General features: G+C 46.3%; 1 protein-coding gene across 7 annotated transcripts in view; it reads right to left on the bottom strand.

The window, feature by feature from the left end:
• Atg7 (autophagy related 7) overlaps positions 1-18,324 on the bottom strand; it is a 208,594-nt gene that overhangs the window by 143,933 nt on the left and 46,337 nt on the right. For all 7 annotated transcript variants that reach the window (XR_015685579.1, XR_015685581.1, XR_015685580.1 and 4 more), the window contains 8 exon segments: positions 16,320-16,408; positions 14,592-14,713; positions 9,866-9,956; positions 8,965-9,109; positions 7,610-7,768; positions 3,879-4,073; positions 2,473-2,673; positions 877-992 (listed from right to left, as the gene is read on the bottom strand). Coding sequence is in view for 4 of the 7 variants with exons in the window: in XM_087657594.1 (XP_087513720.1) it covers positions 877-992; positions 2,473-2,673; positions 3,879-4,073; positions 7,610-7,768; positions 8,965-9,109; positions 9,866-9,956; positions 14,592-14,713; positions 16,320-16,408 (1,118 nt within the window). In the remaining 3 variants the exon portion in view is untranslated.

Below are 18,324 nucleotides of genomic sequence, written 5' to 3'. Positions count from 1 at the left end.
AAAGAGGCCTTACTGCTCACTCCTGAGCTAACACCAAATGATAGATTCTGGGAGGAGGAAGGCACATACAGAGATGTGTATCGACTGCTGAGCCCAGCAGGCTCCAGTGATCCCCATCCTGGTCACACAGCTGGCCTGGTCACACTCACTGGGTCACAAAACAAAGCAAAAAGTCATGTATATGAGGAAGATACTTGTAGGGTGGAGGCAGGAGATAGGCAGTGGTGGGTGGGAGAATAACCATCGCTATAATCATGTTTCATGCATATATGAAATTATGCAGGAACAAATCTATTAATTAAAAAATAGGAAACTGATGAAAGGAATCCCTTTGTCTCAAGTCCCAATGGCTTTTAGATTGTGTTAAAATAAATGCTATTTTCCTGTGAGTAGGCACTGTCACACAGGTGTGACACTGGAGCACAGGATCTTGTTGTGCCCATAGGGGAGGGAGGCTGCATGGTACGTGTTGAGGCTCTGGATCTAGCCTGGACTGTGGACTTAGAACTTTCATTAGTCAAGTCCCTGGACACAGACTTCAGCCACAGGCAGTTCCTAATGCCAGTGACACATTCACAATGTCCAGGGCTAAGAACCACTACAGACTAACAGAAGAGAAGTGTAAAAGACCACATGCCCCTGCAAAAGTCTTCCTTCTTCCTTATCAACTACAATAATCAGAAGAATTCAAGAATGGCACAGGGGCATACCCCCAAGGAGGGCAGAGGGACATACCCCAAAGATCACATGCTGACTGGACCAGGTGTTCTTAGTCTTGTTTTGGTTAGAAAGGCCAAGAGAGTCCGGGGGAGACAGTGCCCAGTCATTACCAATAAGCACTCAGTTCACATGTTCATCTGTTGGCTCCAGACTCACCCCTCAGGATGCTGCAAGACAGAAACCATCAGCTCCACAGCCAGGGCTCCTGCAATCACGGCCAGCCCTGGGCGGCTCACTGTGCACTGCTGGTCCAGAGTCCGGTCTCTGGTGGACTAAAGAGAAACAACCACAGACATGTATAGAATATTCTAGTTCAGCCAGATTTAGGTGAACCTGAAACTCCCCATGATAAAGCTTTAAAATACAACCAGATTGGTGTACTTGATGAAGACCAGATGGTCTCACCCTGTCTTGTCCTGGGAGACTACATAATTAAACGAGGCACTACACTGAACAGGATGTGCACTGTAGAGACAGATGGGACAGTAGCCATCAGTATGGCATCATGGTGGCTCTGCACCCAGTGCCCCTCCACAAGACCCCATCACTCCCCTTGTACTTGGTAGACGAGAGGTGGAGTCACAGGGAGGAACGTTCTTGAGTATCCAGTAACTCTCCTGTCTGAGGTAGTGGCTCAGAGTGACCCTGACTGAGGCAGGAGCCACAATCTCTACCCTGCTTCCTCGGTTCCTGAGCTTCATCTTCCTGCCTAGGCTCTGAGGACTTAAGTGTGGAACTGCAAGCATCTGTTACTACCTGGCTATACGCACAAGCTGTTACTGGGTCAACCCCACAGATCCTACCTTCCAAATGGGCAAATCCCAGGGTTATTTAATGCTATAAAAATTTCAATGTAAAGAAAAGACCTGGCTGTCCTGCTTGGGGGTCAACCCTATTTGATAGCAACCACTGACCAATAGGGCAAGCTGCATGTTCTAGCACCTTATAAAGATCATTAAGCCTCCTTCCTCCCTCACACAAGAGGAGATAGCAGCTTTTCTCTGTCAGTCGTTCCAGAGAGAGCAGACTGGCTTATAACAGCAGAAGGGGAAACAGGGCAGTTCACAGAAGAGGTTTGCTGCTGACCCGAGAGACATCTGTTCCTGCAGGCTCACTAGGGCTGCAGAACCCAGCTAGAGGCACAGCAATGAGCATGCTCAGAGTGGGGGTGGGAGTTCCTTTTCTAGATTGTCAGATAAAAGTATACTAGATAAAGTTAAGAGGTCAATTTCAACAAACAAGAACTTTTTTTTTTATTCTAAGCAGCTTTTGACTACTATAAAGGGCAAACTTATTTACTTAAAAAAAAACAACGAACCAACCAAACAAACCAACCAACCAACCAAAAAAAAAAAAAAAAAAAAAAAAAAAAACCCAAAACTAAAATAACACTTGCTGTTTACCTGAAATTCACTTTCTAGACAGTGTGACAGGCCCATGTCCTGCCCTGTTCTCCAAAGTCACAGGGAACAAGAGGCATTCTGGATCATCGAACAGACAGCATAAGAATGAACCAGAGCCTGGGGCTCTTAGTCTCCTCGTATTTGGGGCTCTTTTTGGAGTGAATGCAGGGCTACAAGGGGGTAGGTTATGCAGGCCACATTTATGCAGTGACTGTGGCTCAGCCATTCAGGTAAGGGCGCCAACCTTGGCACATGGTGGGACAGTCCCCCTCCCTACAACTAGAGAGCCTGCTTTATTAGACAGTCTTTAAACAGCACTGGGAGGGCAGAAACACAGAGCGCTACTTACATCTCCTGGAGCCACCACATCATTGCAGAAGTAGCAGCCAAGCTTGTATCCAGGGATGTTGGCAAAAAGTGAGGAGCCCAGGTCAGCAGGTGCTACAAGATGGCTTGGGCACAGGTCCCCGGCTCCCTGCTGCTTGGGTTTCTTCAGGCCATGTCTCATGACAACAAAGGTGTCAAACCCCAAGGCAGCATTGATGACCAGCTGTTAGCATTGAAGGAAGAAAAGGGAGTCAGGACAAACACATTTCAGGCCAAGGCTAAGTTCTCATGTGGCTACCTTTAAATTGCTTTTTTCTTTCATGTGAGTGTAACTAGTCTTTAACAGCCAACTGAAACCTGCAAGAGAAGGATAAACCACTAACACAAACATCTCATTTGAGACGCTTTACAAATATTGCCTGAAGGTCAGAGTTCACCTCTGCCCCAGAGTTACAGAGCTGACAGGAGGAACTTTGAACAGCAGTTGGTGGTTGCCCACACCACCCTGCCACACCCTTTTAGTTCCTTGGAAAACTTGACTGGGACACAGTTTGTAAGTCACGATTTTCCCACCATGTGGATTTTCTTTGTTTTTTCTTTTCTTTCTTTCTTTTTTTTTTTTTCTTTTGTTTTTCGAGACAGGATTTCCTTCTGTAGTCCAGGCTGCCCTGAAATTTACTCTGTAGGCCAGGCTGGCCTCAAACTCAGAGATCTGCCTGCCTCTCCCCACTGAGTGCTGGGATGAAAGGCAGGCACTACCACCAGCACACAGATTTTACAGAGAAGCCTTCTTTGTACTTTTAGAGCTCCCTCTTGATTGGAATTAAGTTGTTTTCCAAAATTTTTGGTTACATACAAAGTTTGGAAGAGTAAGAAAAGGCACACTGGAGAAGATAAAATAAAACACAGCTCTGGGGTTCTCGAAACTCCGAGGCATTGCCTCTTGTACCTCCTCTCCCCTTCCCGGTTTGTCCTTTGCCTCACGCATGACAGACAGAGGGTGGATGATGAATGAATGACAGACAGATGAGGGGTGATGGCAGCAGAGGCAGACATGCATGTTTTTATATACAATTGTAACATAACATTCATATGATATTTTATCTTATAATATGGTATTTTCTTATTGTCATTCCTTGAAAACCTCCCTAAGAATGGCTGCATACTTAAGTGTCCTACATCACAGGTCCTTGGATTTCACATGCACCTGCAAGGATTGCTGGAATAGGAAGCACACCCATTGCAGATTGATGACGTGAGGTAACGAGCTGCAGGGCCACACAGGTCACCCTCCTTCCTGGGGAGGGCAGGCTCTAGATGCAGGGCCACACAGCTCACCCTCCACCATGGAGAAGGGCATGCTGTGGACATGTCTCTCTTGAGTGGCTCACTAAATTCTAGACAGAGGTAGCATAAGGCACACTCCACCTTTCGCTTGCTGGCTGCAATAACAGTAGGAAGCCATCGGCTCTCCCTGGTGTCCATTAGCAGGAAGATGACATCGTGGCTATCGATGAGTTCCTCCAGCTGCTCCACATCTCTGCGGGCCTGCTCCATCGTGACGTCAGAGAAGTTCACAGGGTGTCCGGGCATGGGGATGCTCATGTTGAACCCGCTGGCATTCTAGGGAAGCAATGACCACACTTACATCACTTACACTACAGGAATTCCTCTGCCCACAGTGCTACTGCTCTTCCCTCAAATACCTGGCTCTGCTCCATGCCTTCACTACTTCCTTGAGCCATTTGTGTGTGTGTGTGTGTGTGTGTGTGTGTGTGTGTGTGTGTGTGCATTTGGCTATGTATCTGTCTGTGAATGTGTGTGTACATGTGTCTGTGTGTCTGTCTATGCATGTGGCTATGTATCTGTGAATGTGTGAATACATGTGTCTCTGTGCGTTCATGTCTGTGTGTGTATGTGTGTCTGTGCATATGTGTGTGTGTATATATCTGACTCTCTCTGCGTACATGAGTCTCTCTGTGTGTACATGTGTGTGTGTGTGTGTGTGTGCGCATGTGGCTATGTATCTGTCTGTGAATGTGTGTGTACATGTGTCTGTGTGTATGTGTGTGTATATGTGTCTGTCTCTCTGTACATGAGTCTGTGTGTGTACACGTGTCTCTGTGTGTGTGTGTCTGTCTATGCATGTGTCTATGTATCCATCTGTGAATATGTGTATACATGTGTCTGTGTGTCTTTGTGTGTATATGTGTCTGTCTCTCTCTGTGTGTACATGAGTCTGTGTGTGTCTGTTGCTGAGGATGGAACTCAGAGTCACAGGAGCAGCACAGCCAGGGATTCACCTTCCACAGAAGGCAAGGGATCAAAACTGCATCTCAGTCCTCTGCATCCCACTGGCCACAGGCAAGTGTGAAAACATCAGCTTTCGCAGAGTTGTCAAAACACCGACTTTTCAGATGGCTGCAGGTGGGGTGCAGATTGGAAAATTCAGGAACTAAGTGGCAGGACTTAGACTCAAAGCAACACCTTCATGGGCCCATGGAGGGTCACAGTCCTCTCCAGTGACAGACCAGAATGTTCTCCCCGGTGGCCATGCTTGTCCACCCTGGGGTAGAATGACAGGGCTGCATCTTCTTCCACAGGACTTTCAGGCCTCCCACTGGGACTACAGCGTACACTGGTCAATGCCTGTGCTTGGCCCTGTGACTTGCTTAAGCAATGGAGAAGAAGGTGTCGTGCTGTGATGAGAATGACCTGAGACTCTCTGGCCTTCTAGTCTTCCTAGGAATCACAGGACCAGGAGACTGTGGCTCCTCAGGCCTCCATTTTGAAGCAATCACATACAAGGTGGACTGGAAGCTGAGTCCAGCCTTGCCTATCAGCTTACGTCCCCAGCTGGCACACCCGCAGTGCCGGCTTGTATCTAAGACTCGGAAATTGTGAGCTATGCCACAGTGCCAGCAGAGACCTAACTAACATCGCAGCGGTGACGCTTTGCCTACCCAACGCAGAGCTGGGAACAGTGGATCCTCAGGCAATGCTAGGAATTCCACTTGATAAATTCCACTTGATAAATGATGCTCCCCAGGGATGCTTGTGACATAAAACATCGACAACAGGAGGCTTCCGTAACACATGAATCAATATTGAAAGACTAAAAGAGGAAATTTCTGGAAGGCAGCTTTTCCACGTCTAGAGCTGAGGATGCCACTCTTACTAGCATTGTAGGAAGAAACCTTAAAGATTGTTCATGTGGTTCCTGTTACATAAAATGATCATGTATTCAATGGGCAGACTTGCTGAATGACTTTAAAAACATCTTAAAACTTACTTTTTAAGTGAGTTGAATATGCTGGTTAGTTTTTGTCAGTTTGACACAAACTTGAGTTGTCTGAGAGAAAGAGCCTCAGCTAAGGAATTACCTCAATCAATCAGACCAGCCTGTAGGCATGCCTCTAGGCCATTTTCTTGATTGACAACCGATGTGGGAGGGCCCATCCTGCTGTGGGTGATGCTATCCTGGGCTGCATGGTACAGGAGTGTATAAGGAAGCAGGCTGAGCAAACCATGGAGAGCATTCCTCCACAATTCTGCCTCTGCCCTGCTGGAGTTCCTGACTCCTCTCAGTGAGGGACTGTGATCCACAGAAGCCTGTTCCTCCTTCTCAGTGGTTCTGGTCAATGCTTTATCACAGCAACAGAGAGCAAAGAAGGAGGGCAGGGATTGTCTCTCATCCGTTATCTCTAAAGGATTACGAGTGTGACTCAAAAGTAGCAGGAGATACAGCAAAGGATTCAGCTTTCAGCCAGTCCTGCAGATGTAGTCAGTACAGTTTCATGAGTGGTCCTCTGAGCCAGTGGGTAGTCTGTGACAGACGAAAACTAATACCCTACATCTGCACCCACCAGAAATCCCTGGCAGGCAGTCTGAAAACACGACGCTCCAAATGACACTTCTTCACTCATTCTTCATTTGATTTCTACTGGGGTGTATGAGAGGCACTTGCTGGGCAGTGCTGGGGATGGCAGCCAGGGTGTCACACATACTAGGCAGACACTTTCCCATCTGGCTATGGGCCAGCTCTAGTTGTATTTTACTTGTCTGGTTGGTGGGTTTGAATGCATGTGCTTGTGTGTTGACATGGGTGTGGGACTGCTTTGTGTGTGTATGTATGACACATGAGTGTGCAGGTGCACATGCACCATGATGTGTACGGAGAGGTCAGAGGACAGCCTCAGATGGCAGGCCTCACCTCCCACCTTGTTAGAGCAGAAGCTTTTGGTTGTGATGGTTTGTTGCTGCACAGGCCAGATTAGCTGGCCAGCCAGCCAGTTTCCCAGCCCTCTCCTGTCTCTGCTTCCTTCCCACCATGGAAGCACCAGGATTACACACACACACACACACACACACACACACACACACACACTCACATACACTCACACACACTCACATACACACATACACTCACACACTCACATACACACATACACTCACACACACACTCACACATACACACACTCACACACACACACATACACTCACACACACTCACACACACATACACACACTCACACACACACTCACACACACACACATACACTCACACACACTCACACATACACACACTCACACACACACTCACACACACATACACTCACACACACTCACACCACACACACTCACACACACTCACACACACACATACACTCACACAATCACACACACTCACACACACACACACTCACACACACTCACACATACACACACTCACACACACACTCACACACACACATACACTCACACACACTCACACATACACACACTCACACACACACTCACACACATACACACATACACTCACACACACTCACACACACACATACACTCACACAATCACACACACACTCACACACACACACACACACACACACACACACACACACGAAGGCACGCACTTCCATGCCTGGCTTCATGTTTACATAGCAAGCATTTTATCCAATCACCCTTTCTTGGTAGTGTTTTAAAGAGGCTATCATGAGGTCAGGTGGCAGGCTTGGTCACATGATGACCTGGTAGGAAGTAACACATGTCAGTCACCAATACTACAGAGCCTTAATCCCCAGGATTCCCAGGACTTAAACATTTATAGAGTTTACAGGAAAGAAAACATGGACGTTCCCCCTGAATCATCAACATACCACTCCGGGAAATATTTTCTGGAGCCGCTCTGCTGCAGCCAGGGCCTTGGGCTTGCCACCCCCTAGACAATCTTCAAATTCATACAGAGGCTGCCTCACGGGATTGGAGTAGGAGATCTTGGCGTTGTCCACAAACGTGACGTGTCTGACGCCCCAGCCCTGCATGGAAACAGGAGACCATGGCACCCTCCCAATGGGCATGTGCCAGCACATATTTCTAGAAGTTTGCTTTTGAGCAGCAGGGACATTAAGATATTGGAAACTATAGAAATTTAACTGTACAAATTCAACTTTTGATCATTAGAATGTCAACTTCTTTTTAAAAGATGAAATAATTATATGCCGGGGCCTAGATCCCCATGGTCATTAGACCAGGAACTGTCACAGTAATTCTCACTTACAATGTGTTATTTCTGACAGTGTCACTAGAGGAAGATTGCCAGGGAATGCTAGAAGAATTCTACTTTGTTGTTTCAAGATTAACAAGAGCCTGCAGCGGTCTTTGGTTTCTCTTAATAAGTAATTAAGTATAAATATCAACTCCTCTGGAAATTCACTTTGAATCTCAATTAAGTCTTCAGAAAAATGACTTGTAAGTTGTCCCCATGTAAAAGAATGGAGAACTTTCTTGGAGTATTTCTCCATGCTGGAGAAATCTGGCTTATAATTGGGCCTTACAAAACGAGTCTGTATTTGCATGTGAGTTGTCCTGTTGTCATGGACATCACTTTCATAGACAAGACCATTTCTGAAAACCTTTTTAAAGATTTGTTTTGTGCATAATGTTTGCCTCCATGTGTGTAAGTACATACATAAAATGCCCAAGGGAGTCAGAAAGGGGCATCAGATCTCATGAATCTAGAGTTATGTGCTGTTGTGAACTGCTGTGTGGGTGCTGAGAACTGAACCTAGGTTCTCTCCAAAAGCAGCATTAATCCTAAGCTCTGAGACATCTCTCCAGCCCCTATATTTCCTCACAGTTTATGAAACCACATAGCTTTAAAGTTAAACTATTAGGTTACAGAGAAAACATTTTATAAATAGCAGGCCATGAGCCAGTTTTTATAAATATAAATGAATGGGCAAGTGACAAGGCCCTGGAAAGGCCACCGTTTCCTTCTGCCAGGACAATCCTGGAACAATGGTGATGTCTTTGTGTACGAATTCTATTTGTGGGATGGGAAGTGGGGCTGGGGCTGAGGCTGCGGCTGGGGTGGGGCTGGGCTGGAAGGCATTCTCTGCTTCTATCTCACAATGGCTGCAGACTGCTCTTAGAACTATAAGGATGCTGAGGAGAACAAAAGGGATGGGAAGGAGGCACAGCTTGATGGTGGCCATGAGGCCACCAAACTCACCATCAGTGTCCTAGCCACATTACACCCCAAGGTACCAGCTCCCAGCAGCAGGCACTTGACAGACACGACCTTGTCCAAGTCCAAGGTGGGGACCAACCGCCAGCACATCAGCTTGAGATTCAGATCCACGGATGACTCAGCCAGCCTGGAACACAAGATTAATGGGCGGCTGAGTCACTCACTTGGGCTCCAGACTTATTTCTAACAGAGAGACATGATCTATGGGAGGGACAAGATGGGGGTAGCTTGGCAGTCAGAATCACAGTAGAAATAAGATGAAGCTTATAGGCAACTGGGAGGAGAAAGGTCACCAAACAGAAAGCATGCCACCGGCCTCTAATTCTGGGGTGGGGGTGAAATTCCTGTAGGGAGCTTCACCAACAGCAAGGTGAAGGGAAGTCAGAGCGGTCATGAGCTGAGGTGTAGGTTTAAAAGAATGGCTCTTCCAAGTCCAGAAATTCTCCCAGTCTTAATAAAGGGTGAGCGGATTCTCATCCTTCAATATAAACTGGCTTCTCCACAAATGCAACATTCCTTGTAATATCCTTCTGTGGTGGCAAGTAGATCAGAGGTCCACAGCCAGGAATAAAGAACCAGGAAAGAAGGCAGAGGCAGATGGATTTCTGCAACTTCCAGGCAAGCCACGGCTGGCCTGCTCTATAAAGAACAACAATACAACAACAACAAAAACTCAAAGAAGCAGTGGTGAGGGGTCCAGGTGCCTCAGAGTCTGACCTAGAAACAACAGTCAAGAAGCCGTGCACGCCTCGGGACACCCAGCCCCCTAACCCTCACGATGCCATGGACAAGCAGTGGCTGGCTCAATACCAGCACCACTGAACTGCACAGCACAGCATTGCCACCACACCCACTGAGACAGGGGGCCCCCGGTCACATATACCTTTTGGGGTCCATACATCCGCTGAGGTTCACCATCCTCGGACCCATGCCTCCTTTCTGGTTCTTCTCCCAGCCAACTGCCTTAGGACAATCTTAAGTGCAAATAAGACATGAAGTTTACTAAGAGGGGAAAGAAAGACAGACTCAAACTCATGTCTTCTTGCTAATGTGGCAAGAATGTTACAGAAGGAACCCTCTCCTTCCCCCGACTTAGCTTTTGTCCTTTCCTTTTCACTGTGACTGCCTGCTTCTTAAACTTTTTTTAAAATTTTATGCGTATGAATGTTTTGTCTGCATGTAAGTGCACCACATGCATGCAGTGTCCTCAGAGGCCAGAAGAGGGCATCAGACCCACTAGAACTGGTTACAGTTTTGAGCCACCTGGGAGGTGGACCCAGGTTCTTTGCAAGGGTAGCCAGTGAGTGCTCTTTACCTCTGAGCCATCTCTCCAGCCCAACAGCTCTCCTTTAACTCCTGCTATAGGAGCCCCTGGAACTCCACTCCCACAACCTTTCCAAGTGCATCTTATTCTGTGCTACAAAGACCGAGGTGATATTTCCACTCTTGCAGTTCTGTTACTCGCCACATGCTGGAGTTAACAGAAACCCCTTCAGGCCACAAGACCACTCACAATTCCTTCAGTTGTGGGACTTCTGCCTGTTCTGTTTCTCAAAGACTTCCTTCTGCTCAGAATAAAGCTTCAGAGCAGAGAACTCAGCCTCCCGACACACTTCAGTATCACTTCCAATCCGCTTAAGTAAAGATCTGACTGTGGCTGACTATGACTGTGGCTGTAGCTGTGACTGTGGCTGTGACAGGGTGTGGCTATGATTGTGACTGTGGCTGTGATTTTGACTGTGACTGTGACTGTGGCTATGACTGTGGTTATGATTATGACTGTGGTTGTGACTGTGACTGTGTCTGTGGATGTAGCTGTGATTTTGACTGTGACTGTGACTGTGGCTATGACTGTGGCTGTGATTATGACTGTTGCTGTGTCTGTGACTGTGGCTGTAGCTGAGGCTGCGACTGTGGCTGTGATTATGACTGTGGCTATGACTGTGGCTGTGGCTGTGGCTATGGCTGTGGTTATGATTATGACTGTGGCTGTGACTGTGTCTGTGGATGTAGCTGTGATTTTGACTGTGACTGTGGCTATGACTGTGGCTGTGATTATGACTGTGACTGTGGTTGTGACTGTGGCTGTGTCTGTGGATGTAGCTATGGCTGTGATTTTGACTGTGACTGTGACTGTGACTGTGGCTATGACTATGGTTATGATTATGACTGTGACTGTGACTGTGGCTGTGGCTATGACTGTGGCTGTGATTTTGACTGTGACTGTGGTTGTGACTGTGACTGAGGTTTTGGCTGTGGCTATGGCTGGGGTCATGCCTACAGCTTGGAAGTAGAGCACGTGTGTGAAAGGTGCAATGACACCTGGGTTCCATCATTAGAAACTCACATGTTGCGGGATCGGGGATTTAGCTCAGTGGTAGAGTGCTTGCCTAGGAAGCGCAAGGCCCTGGGTTCGGTCCCCAGCTCCGAAAAAAAGAACCAAAAAAAAAAAAAAAAAAAAAAAAAGAAACTCACATGTCTACACACTCACACATGAACACCCCACATACATGCCAAAACACATGCATAGGCTTTAACACAAAGACACATACTATACATACACACACACACATACACACACACACACACTGATATACAAGCTCCTGCACACTCGCTCACCTGCACTAAGATACTCACAAATACACATTGACAAAATTCTTCCTGACAGTGTAACCTTTACATGTGTGTACACATGGATACACAGGCTCATTCACTTATACATTCATTTACACACTCAGAAATACACTAACACACAGGCATACACACATACGTTCATTTACACACACTTCCAAAAGTAAACCAACATGCAATAATCAAACATACAGTCTCATATATGCACATCAATACTTACATTACACATGTATACATACCAACATGGAAATGTGCACTCACGTATACACTTACAAGCTTGCCAAGTCACATACATATGCACAGACTCTCTCACACTAAGATAGAGCCCCCACACACATGACAACTCATACAGATAGATACTCAAATGCATATTCGCAAATAGTCATATTCATGGGGGCTCTCACACAGGTGTGCATTCATATACACATAAACACACATCCATGCAAATATACTTAAAGACCCCTACATTTTCACATGTGTATCCATTCAATTTCATATTCACACATTCATATGTACATGCTTGTACATGCTCACATGCATTACAGACTCACACAAATCCATATATACACATACATGTGTACATGCCCATAAACACTAATAATCCAAACCACACATATATAGTCTTAGAATCAGACACATGTGCACACACACAATTACACAAACCCTCATGAACTCATATGCTTGTACATTTACTCATACACACACCAACACTCACATGCTCACTTTTATTTAAGGACACACAAAACTCACACATGCACATAGCATGCACAGACTCACAAACTCATGCACTCAGATGAAGGCTTCAGGACTCCTTTACTAGGACAAAGGAACCAGAGCTCTTCACTCATTTTCTACTCTGATTCTAAATCACTCTTACATTAAATTTAAGAGCTGTTTCTCAGATAGTGGCCACCAGGATACCAGCCATGGTCTTCTTTTTACATGTGACACTTGAGACAACTCTAAGTTTCAATTACAACATCTGCATACGCAAGTCTGCCCTTCTGTTCTATTCATTTATTTCTTCATTTGCTTGTTTAGAGGCAGGAGCTCATGGTCCTCCTGCCTCCACTTCCCAAGTGCTTTATTGGCTATAGCCAATATGCACTGTAAGCTTATTAGTAATGAAAAATATTATGGGTGAAGACCAGGAATTCATACACTGCTTCTACATAAGCTGGCTTTATAACACACAGTCCAAATGAAGGAAGAACATGGTAGGAATAAGCACAGGGTCAGGGAAGGGAAGCTGGCATTCCAGCTCACCCCCAGGAGTGGCCACACCTGCTCATGCAGTGTCCAGAGCAGCTCTCTGCCAGCTATGGAGGCTTTAACACTTCTCACATCACTGAAGTTCCAACTATGGGATGCCTTGGATGGAGAACCATGTGTTGCTTAATCATGGGGGTGAGTTCTGAGAAATGACAGGCTGCTGACTGTCCTGCTCTGAGAACACCACAGAGTGTACTTATACCAATTAAGTGTCCCTGAGATCCCTAGGCAACAGACTCTTAAGGGAGCGTTGCGCTATGTGGTGTGATGTCGTTATGTCACATGTGGCTACGCTGAGGACTGTGGCTATGGGAACACTTTGGACTCACATCATGATGCTAAGTCTTTATGTTTATTATATAATGTTTATTATAGAGCTTTATCTGAAGCTAAGTAAAACACGAATTTATATGTAAAACAGGAAGAAACTGTCCCTTCTAGGATGAAGAACAACTCTTCATCATGGAGTACAAAGAAGACAGAAAGGTAGAAGCCTAGGCCTGGGATAAGAGGGGGATTAAGCAGGAGCCACACCAGAGAGGGGAGCAGAAAGGCTCAGTAAGGACAGAGGAAGACAGTGCATCCCCACAGGGTAAAATTAGGAGCATGGGAAAAGGGTCTGGCAACTGCATGCTCCTGGCTTCATTTTTTAGTGATACTCCACCTCCCCATTTTTGAGTTGCAACTTATGAACTCACTGCATCTTAAGTAAGCTTGCCAGGGGGAGCTATTTCAGGATGCACCAGAAGAGGGCGCCAAGTCAAAGTTAATCAGAAAGCCTCTGAATGGAATGGCTTCCACCCTTGACCACACAGAGGACTCTGCTCACCTCTGCTATTGTATTTACGATCTCCAGGCTGGAGCACAGAGACAACAACAAATAGGCAACCCTGAGTCCTTCTGACTTCAGCACTGTAGAAGACGTGAGGCATCCCTGCCACCTGATGCACACACTAAGGCACACCCGTGCACTAAGAGAACTGTCTAATCGAGAGGGGCTGCGGTCTACATGAAGGTGCTCTGCAGATGCATAGCTCATGGCTGTAGGGGACTCAGTGAGCTTATGGTGAGTAGCACCATAGGCTGGACACTGCTCAGCTCTCGCAGGACGCATGGAAAGCACTTTCCTCATTCCCTTAGACTTGGGCATGAATTCTACCTTGAGTGCATATGCACTGCATGTCCACACATATGCACTATACATACACATTTGCACACATACAGACACATTTAGCATGATCTATAAAATGCCTCCAAGACTATTTCCTAATCTATAAAACGTGCATAAAAGCTATGCAAGGCTGAGGGAAAATATTACAAGTGGAAGGAGAAAGCCTTTGTTGACTGACACTCTGTATGGAGAACAGGGTCACACACACCTTCAATTACTCAATGAACGAACATGTTAAGTAATCAATAACATCAGCCTTCCTTGAGGAAGAGGCATAAATAAAGAGTCCATGTCAATCAAGACTAAACAAATTAAATCAAGCTGGGGAAACACCCCCTAAACTGGAAAGGCTCACTAGAGAAGCTGCCAGAGCTCAGCCTCTGCTCAGGGCTGAGCATAGCCTGTGACAGGTAGGTGCTCACACTGCTGTCTGGTGGGAGCTGTGCCTTTTCTCCTGCCATTGTGAGGCTACAGGCAGAAAGCTGGGTCTCTGGTCACTCGTCATTCCATACACTCGCAAGGACCTGCCAATTACCTGGGCTAAACGCCATTTCTGGAAGTTTCACTTCAAAGATGATGCTGTGTGTCACATCTCTTGCTCCCTGCATGGTGCGGTCCCGAAAGCAGAGAACTTCAACAGACTGGAAACTGCCGCTCCTGTTGTCCACACGGGATTTGTGTTTATTTTGTATGATTCAGAAAGAAGAAGAAAAAGAGCAGGCATAAGTGCTTTCTAGACTGGCTGCTGAGAATTCAAGCCATGCGATCATTCCTGTCTGACCTCCTTAACCCTAGAGAGATCTTGAGTGCATTCGTGCAGACACCCTCTGTCTGTGCATTTAGAGTCTGGCTGCCAAGTTAGCTGGATCCCTCCCCCTGACCCCTGCCCAAGGTGAATTTTCTATAGCAATCACACAACAGACAGATAATTCTGGTGCAGGAATCTAAGGGTGGGATGCTCCCAAGATCTTAACAAGGGACCCCTAAGGCCCTTTACCAGCAGCCAGAAGCTGGCTTTACCAGGGCAGGAATGGCTGAGGGGCCACATAGTCTCTCTAGGGTCCGTCAATATTTGTCTATGTTCATATTCTGGAGTAAACATTTTTACTTAAGTAAAGAAAACACAAAGAAAATCACATAATCCCTCTATCTAAGCTTGGCCAGCCCCTGCTAGGTCCTCACAGTGGCTTTGCCTGTTTTGAACTACATAAATGGAAACATGTATTTTTCAGTCTGGCTTAATTTACTCAACACTGTGTTTGAAAACCTACGCTTAGCTGGTTGTGGTGGTGCACACCTTTAATTCCAGCATTCAGGAGGCAGAGGAAGGAAGATCTCTGTGAGCTCTAGGTCAAATACAGCTACACTCTAGGACTCTTTTAAAAGCAAAAGGGCAGAAATGCATTGCACATACATACAGGGAGGCAAAACTCATAAAATAAAAATAAACCTTTAAAAAAGAGAGAGAGAGAGAGAGACACCACTAGGGAAGACTTGCCCTGGGAAGTCATCTAAGGCTCTGTCATCCATTTGGAATGAATGGACATGAGGCTGGGGCTAGTAAGCACAGTACTGCGCGCTCTCTCTCTCTCTCTCTCTCTCTCTCTCTCTCTCTCTCTCTCTCTCTCTCTCTGTGTGTGTGTGTGTGTGTGTGTGTGTTGCTTATATCCAGCCTGCACCCTTGTGAGCAACAAGCTCTGAATACCACCACAGAGCCATGGGTGTTTTTAACTCTGGCAGACCCACCACAAGTGTGAATTCTGCTGTCTCCCATTTCAGAGAGCCTGGCATGGTCAGTTTCCTTGGGTGATTTTGGTGGGGATGGGAGCTGTTAATCTCTTACAGTTTTTAATGTTATTTCCTTGATACCCAATGGTGCTGAGTATCTTATCAAGTGTGAGTTGGCCCTTCCCAATACCACTTCTTATTTTTGGATTAGGGAAAAATTTAAAGGTGGGGTGGTAGCAATAGGAAATTCCTCTTGAAAACCAGGGAGGGAGGGCTGGAGAATGTTAGTGTCATGGCCCCTGGCTGTATGACCTCACCATAGTCTAAAGACCACAAGTCAGGCTGGGGCTCCCTAGCAGACCTGTTTGAGAGCACCAGAGATAGAAACTGGACCACAACTAATTTACTTGACTTATTTTCTATTTTTCATGACAGGAATGAAATCAATGCACTTAGGGAAACTTGCTGACATAGGCAGACCCATTGTGGGAAGCATTCAGACAAGACACACAGACATGGACACACATGTAAATACCATCTGTGGGCTGCCAGGACCAAAAAATTCCTCAAAGGCCATCCAGGGTGCTGGGTTAGGTTACAGGGATCGTACACACCGACTGTTAACTGTGAATAGAAAACACTTGCTGAGAGTCACACACCAGGTCAATTTGACAGTTCCACACACGGCTAACACTTTACAGAGTAAACACTTGGAAAAAGCTGAAGGGAAGACAAGAAAGGCTCAGGATCTCACCTTGACGAGAGGACACCTTGTTGGGCAAGAACTGGAACATCTCCCCCTGCACTCCCTGGCCTGGCATGGGCCATGGAGAGAGCAGGAACTAGAGAGTTCAGAAAGAAAAAAGACTGGGAAGGGACAGGGACAGATGGAGGAAGAGAAGGAGGGAGGGACAGAGGGACAGAGATAAAAGGCAGAGGACAGGCAACCTTCAGGACTTAGAGAGGAGAGTCCTCTTAGAGAATTGCAAGTTTTAAGAATGGCTCATCTGTATGTGATGAGAAAGAGAAAATCAGAACGCGGCCATTACCCTAAGTCTCCAGTCAGTTCAAATTAAAACAGATGCTTCGATATTGGGAACACGTATTCCTCCCACCTGTGTCCCAAGAACTCCTCTAACCCTGACTTCCATCTGGAAAGTTCTACTCAACTTTAAACCACTGCCCTTCAGGGAGGACTTTATTTGCTTTATTTGGAGAGGCACCAAGCTGCCCCCCTCCCAGGAGCCTTCACACACTGTGGGTGAGATGTTGAACCTTTTCCATCTCCTCTCTGTCAAAAGGCACTGGGCACCTAGCACCCAGATATTGATTTCTAAAAACCATTCTCCAACAAAACAAGTCAGGATACCTTGGACATATGGCTGATTTTAGGACTGGGACAGAGAAAACACAAGACATTCCTGGACCATCTTATATGACCAGAAAATAGGAAGTACATTTATGTCTGTGCACTGTGTGTGAAGTACCAGAAGAAGGCATCAGATTCCCTGAAACTAGATTTACATGCGTGTAAGCCACCATGTGTGTATTGGGAATTGAACACTGGTTCTCTAGAAAAGCAGTCTGTGCTCTTAACCACTGAGAAATCTCTCTAGTTCCCATAGCTATCTTCTATAAATCTGAAGTTTTTAAAAAATAAAGTTTAGGTTTTAATGATGAAGATGATGCCCAGTGTCTGGAGAGCACGGGGATCCTTTCATCCTTCTGTGATCTTAGATGTACAGCATCTGTCTAGAAAATGCTTATTAAATGATGTAAAGATGAATGGATGAAGGCTAGGGTAGGCACTGCCAATTGTCTAGCATGTGCAGGTCCATGTGGGTGGGAGGGAAGGAAGATGGAATGAGGGGAGGAGGAAGAAAGATAGCTGGGAGAGAACCATGAAGCCAAAGGCTTCCTTTATAAGCAAATGTAGAATAAAAACACAGTTGATATGCATTCATGTACACAAATATAAGTTCTGTGTGTGTTGAGGGGAGAGGAGGAGAGAGGTAAAGATGCATATACTATGGGGAGAAGGCCGTGTGCCACCATGCACATGAGAGGTCAGAGGACAACTGTGTGTAGTGAGTTCACCTTTATATGGGTTCAGGGGATTAAACCCGGGTTACCAGGCTTGCACAGTATGTCTTTTCCCACTAAGCCATGTTACCACCACCACCACAAGGCCTCACTCCTGGAACTCACTGTGTAGAGCAGGCTGGCCTCAATCTCACAGAGATCTGCCTGCCTCTGCCTCCCAAGTGCTAAGATTAAAGGTGTGTGCCAGTATACTCAGGTCTGTCCTACTTTTTGTTTAAATTATCCAGAACTTTATGCATTTATTTCACACAATGCTCAGTGTGGTCTAAGCCAAAAGCACAAGCTAAAACAACACTCTGACTGGGGAAAAGGAGGAGGGGAGGAGGAGGAGGGAGAGGAGGAGGAGGAGGAAGAGGAGGCAGAGAAGGAGGAGGAGGAGGAGAAAGAGGAGGAGGAGGAAGAAGGGGAGGAAGAAGAGGAGGACCCCACAACCATCC

Source organism: Rattus norvegicus, chromosome 4 (assembly GCF_021556685.1).
Source record: "Rattus norvegicus strain SHRSP/BbbUtx chromosome 4, alternate assembly SHRSP_T2T, whole genome shotgun sequence".
Classification (NCBI taxonomy): domain Eukaryota; kingdom Metazoa; phylum Chordata; class Mammalia; order Rodentia; family Muridae; genus Rattus; species Rattus norvegicus.
The sequence above is the reverse complement of the archived record's forward strand: the minus strand, read 5'-3'. Positions and strand labels throughout refer to the sequence as shown.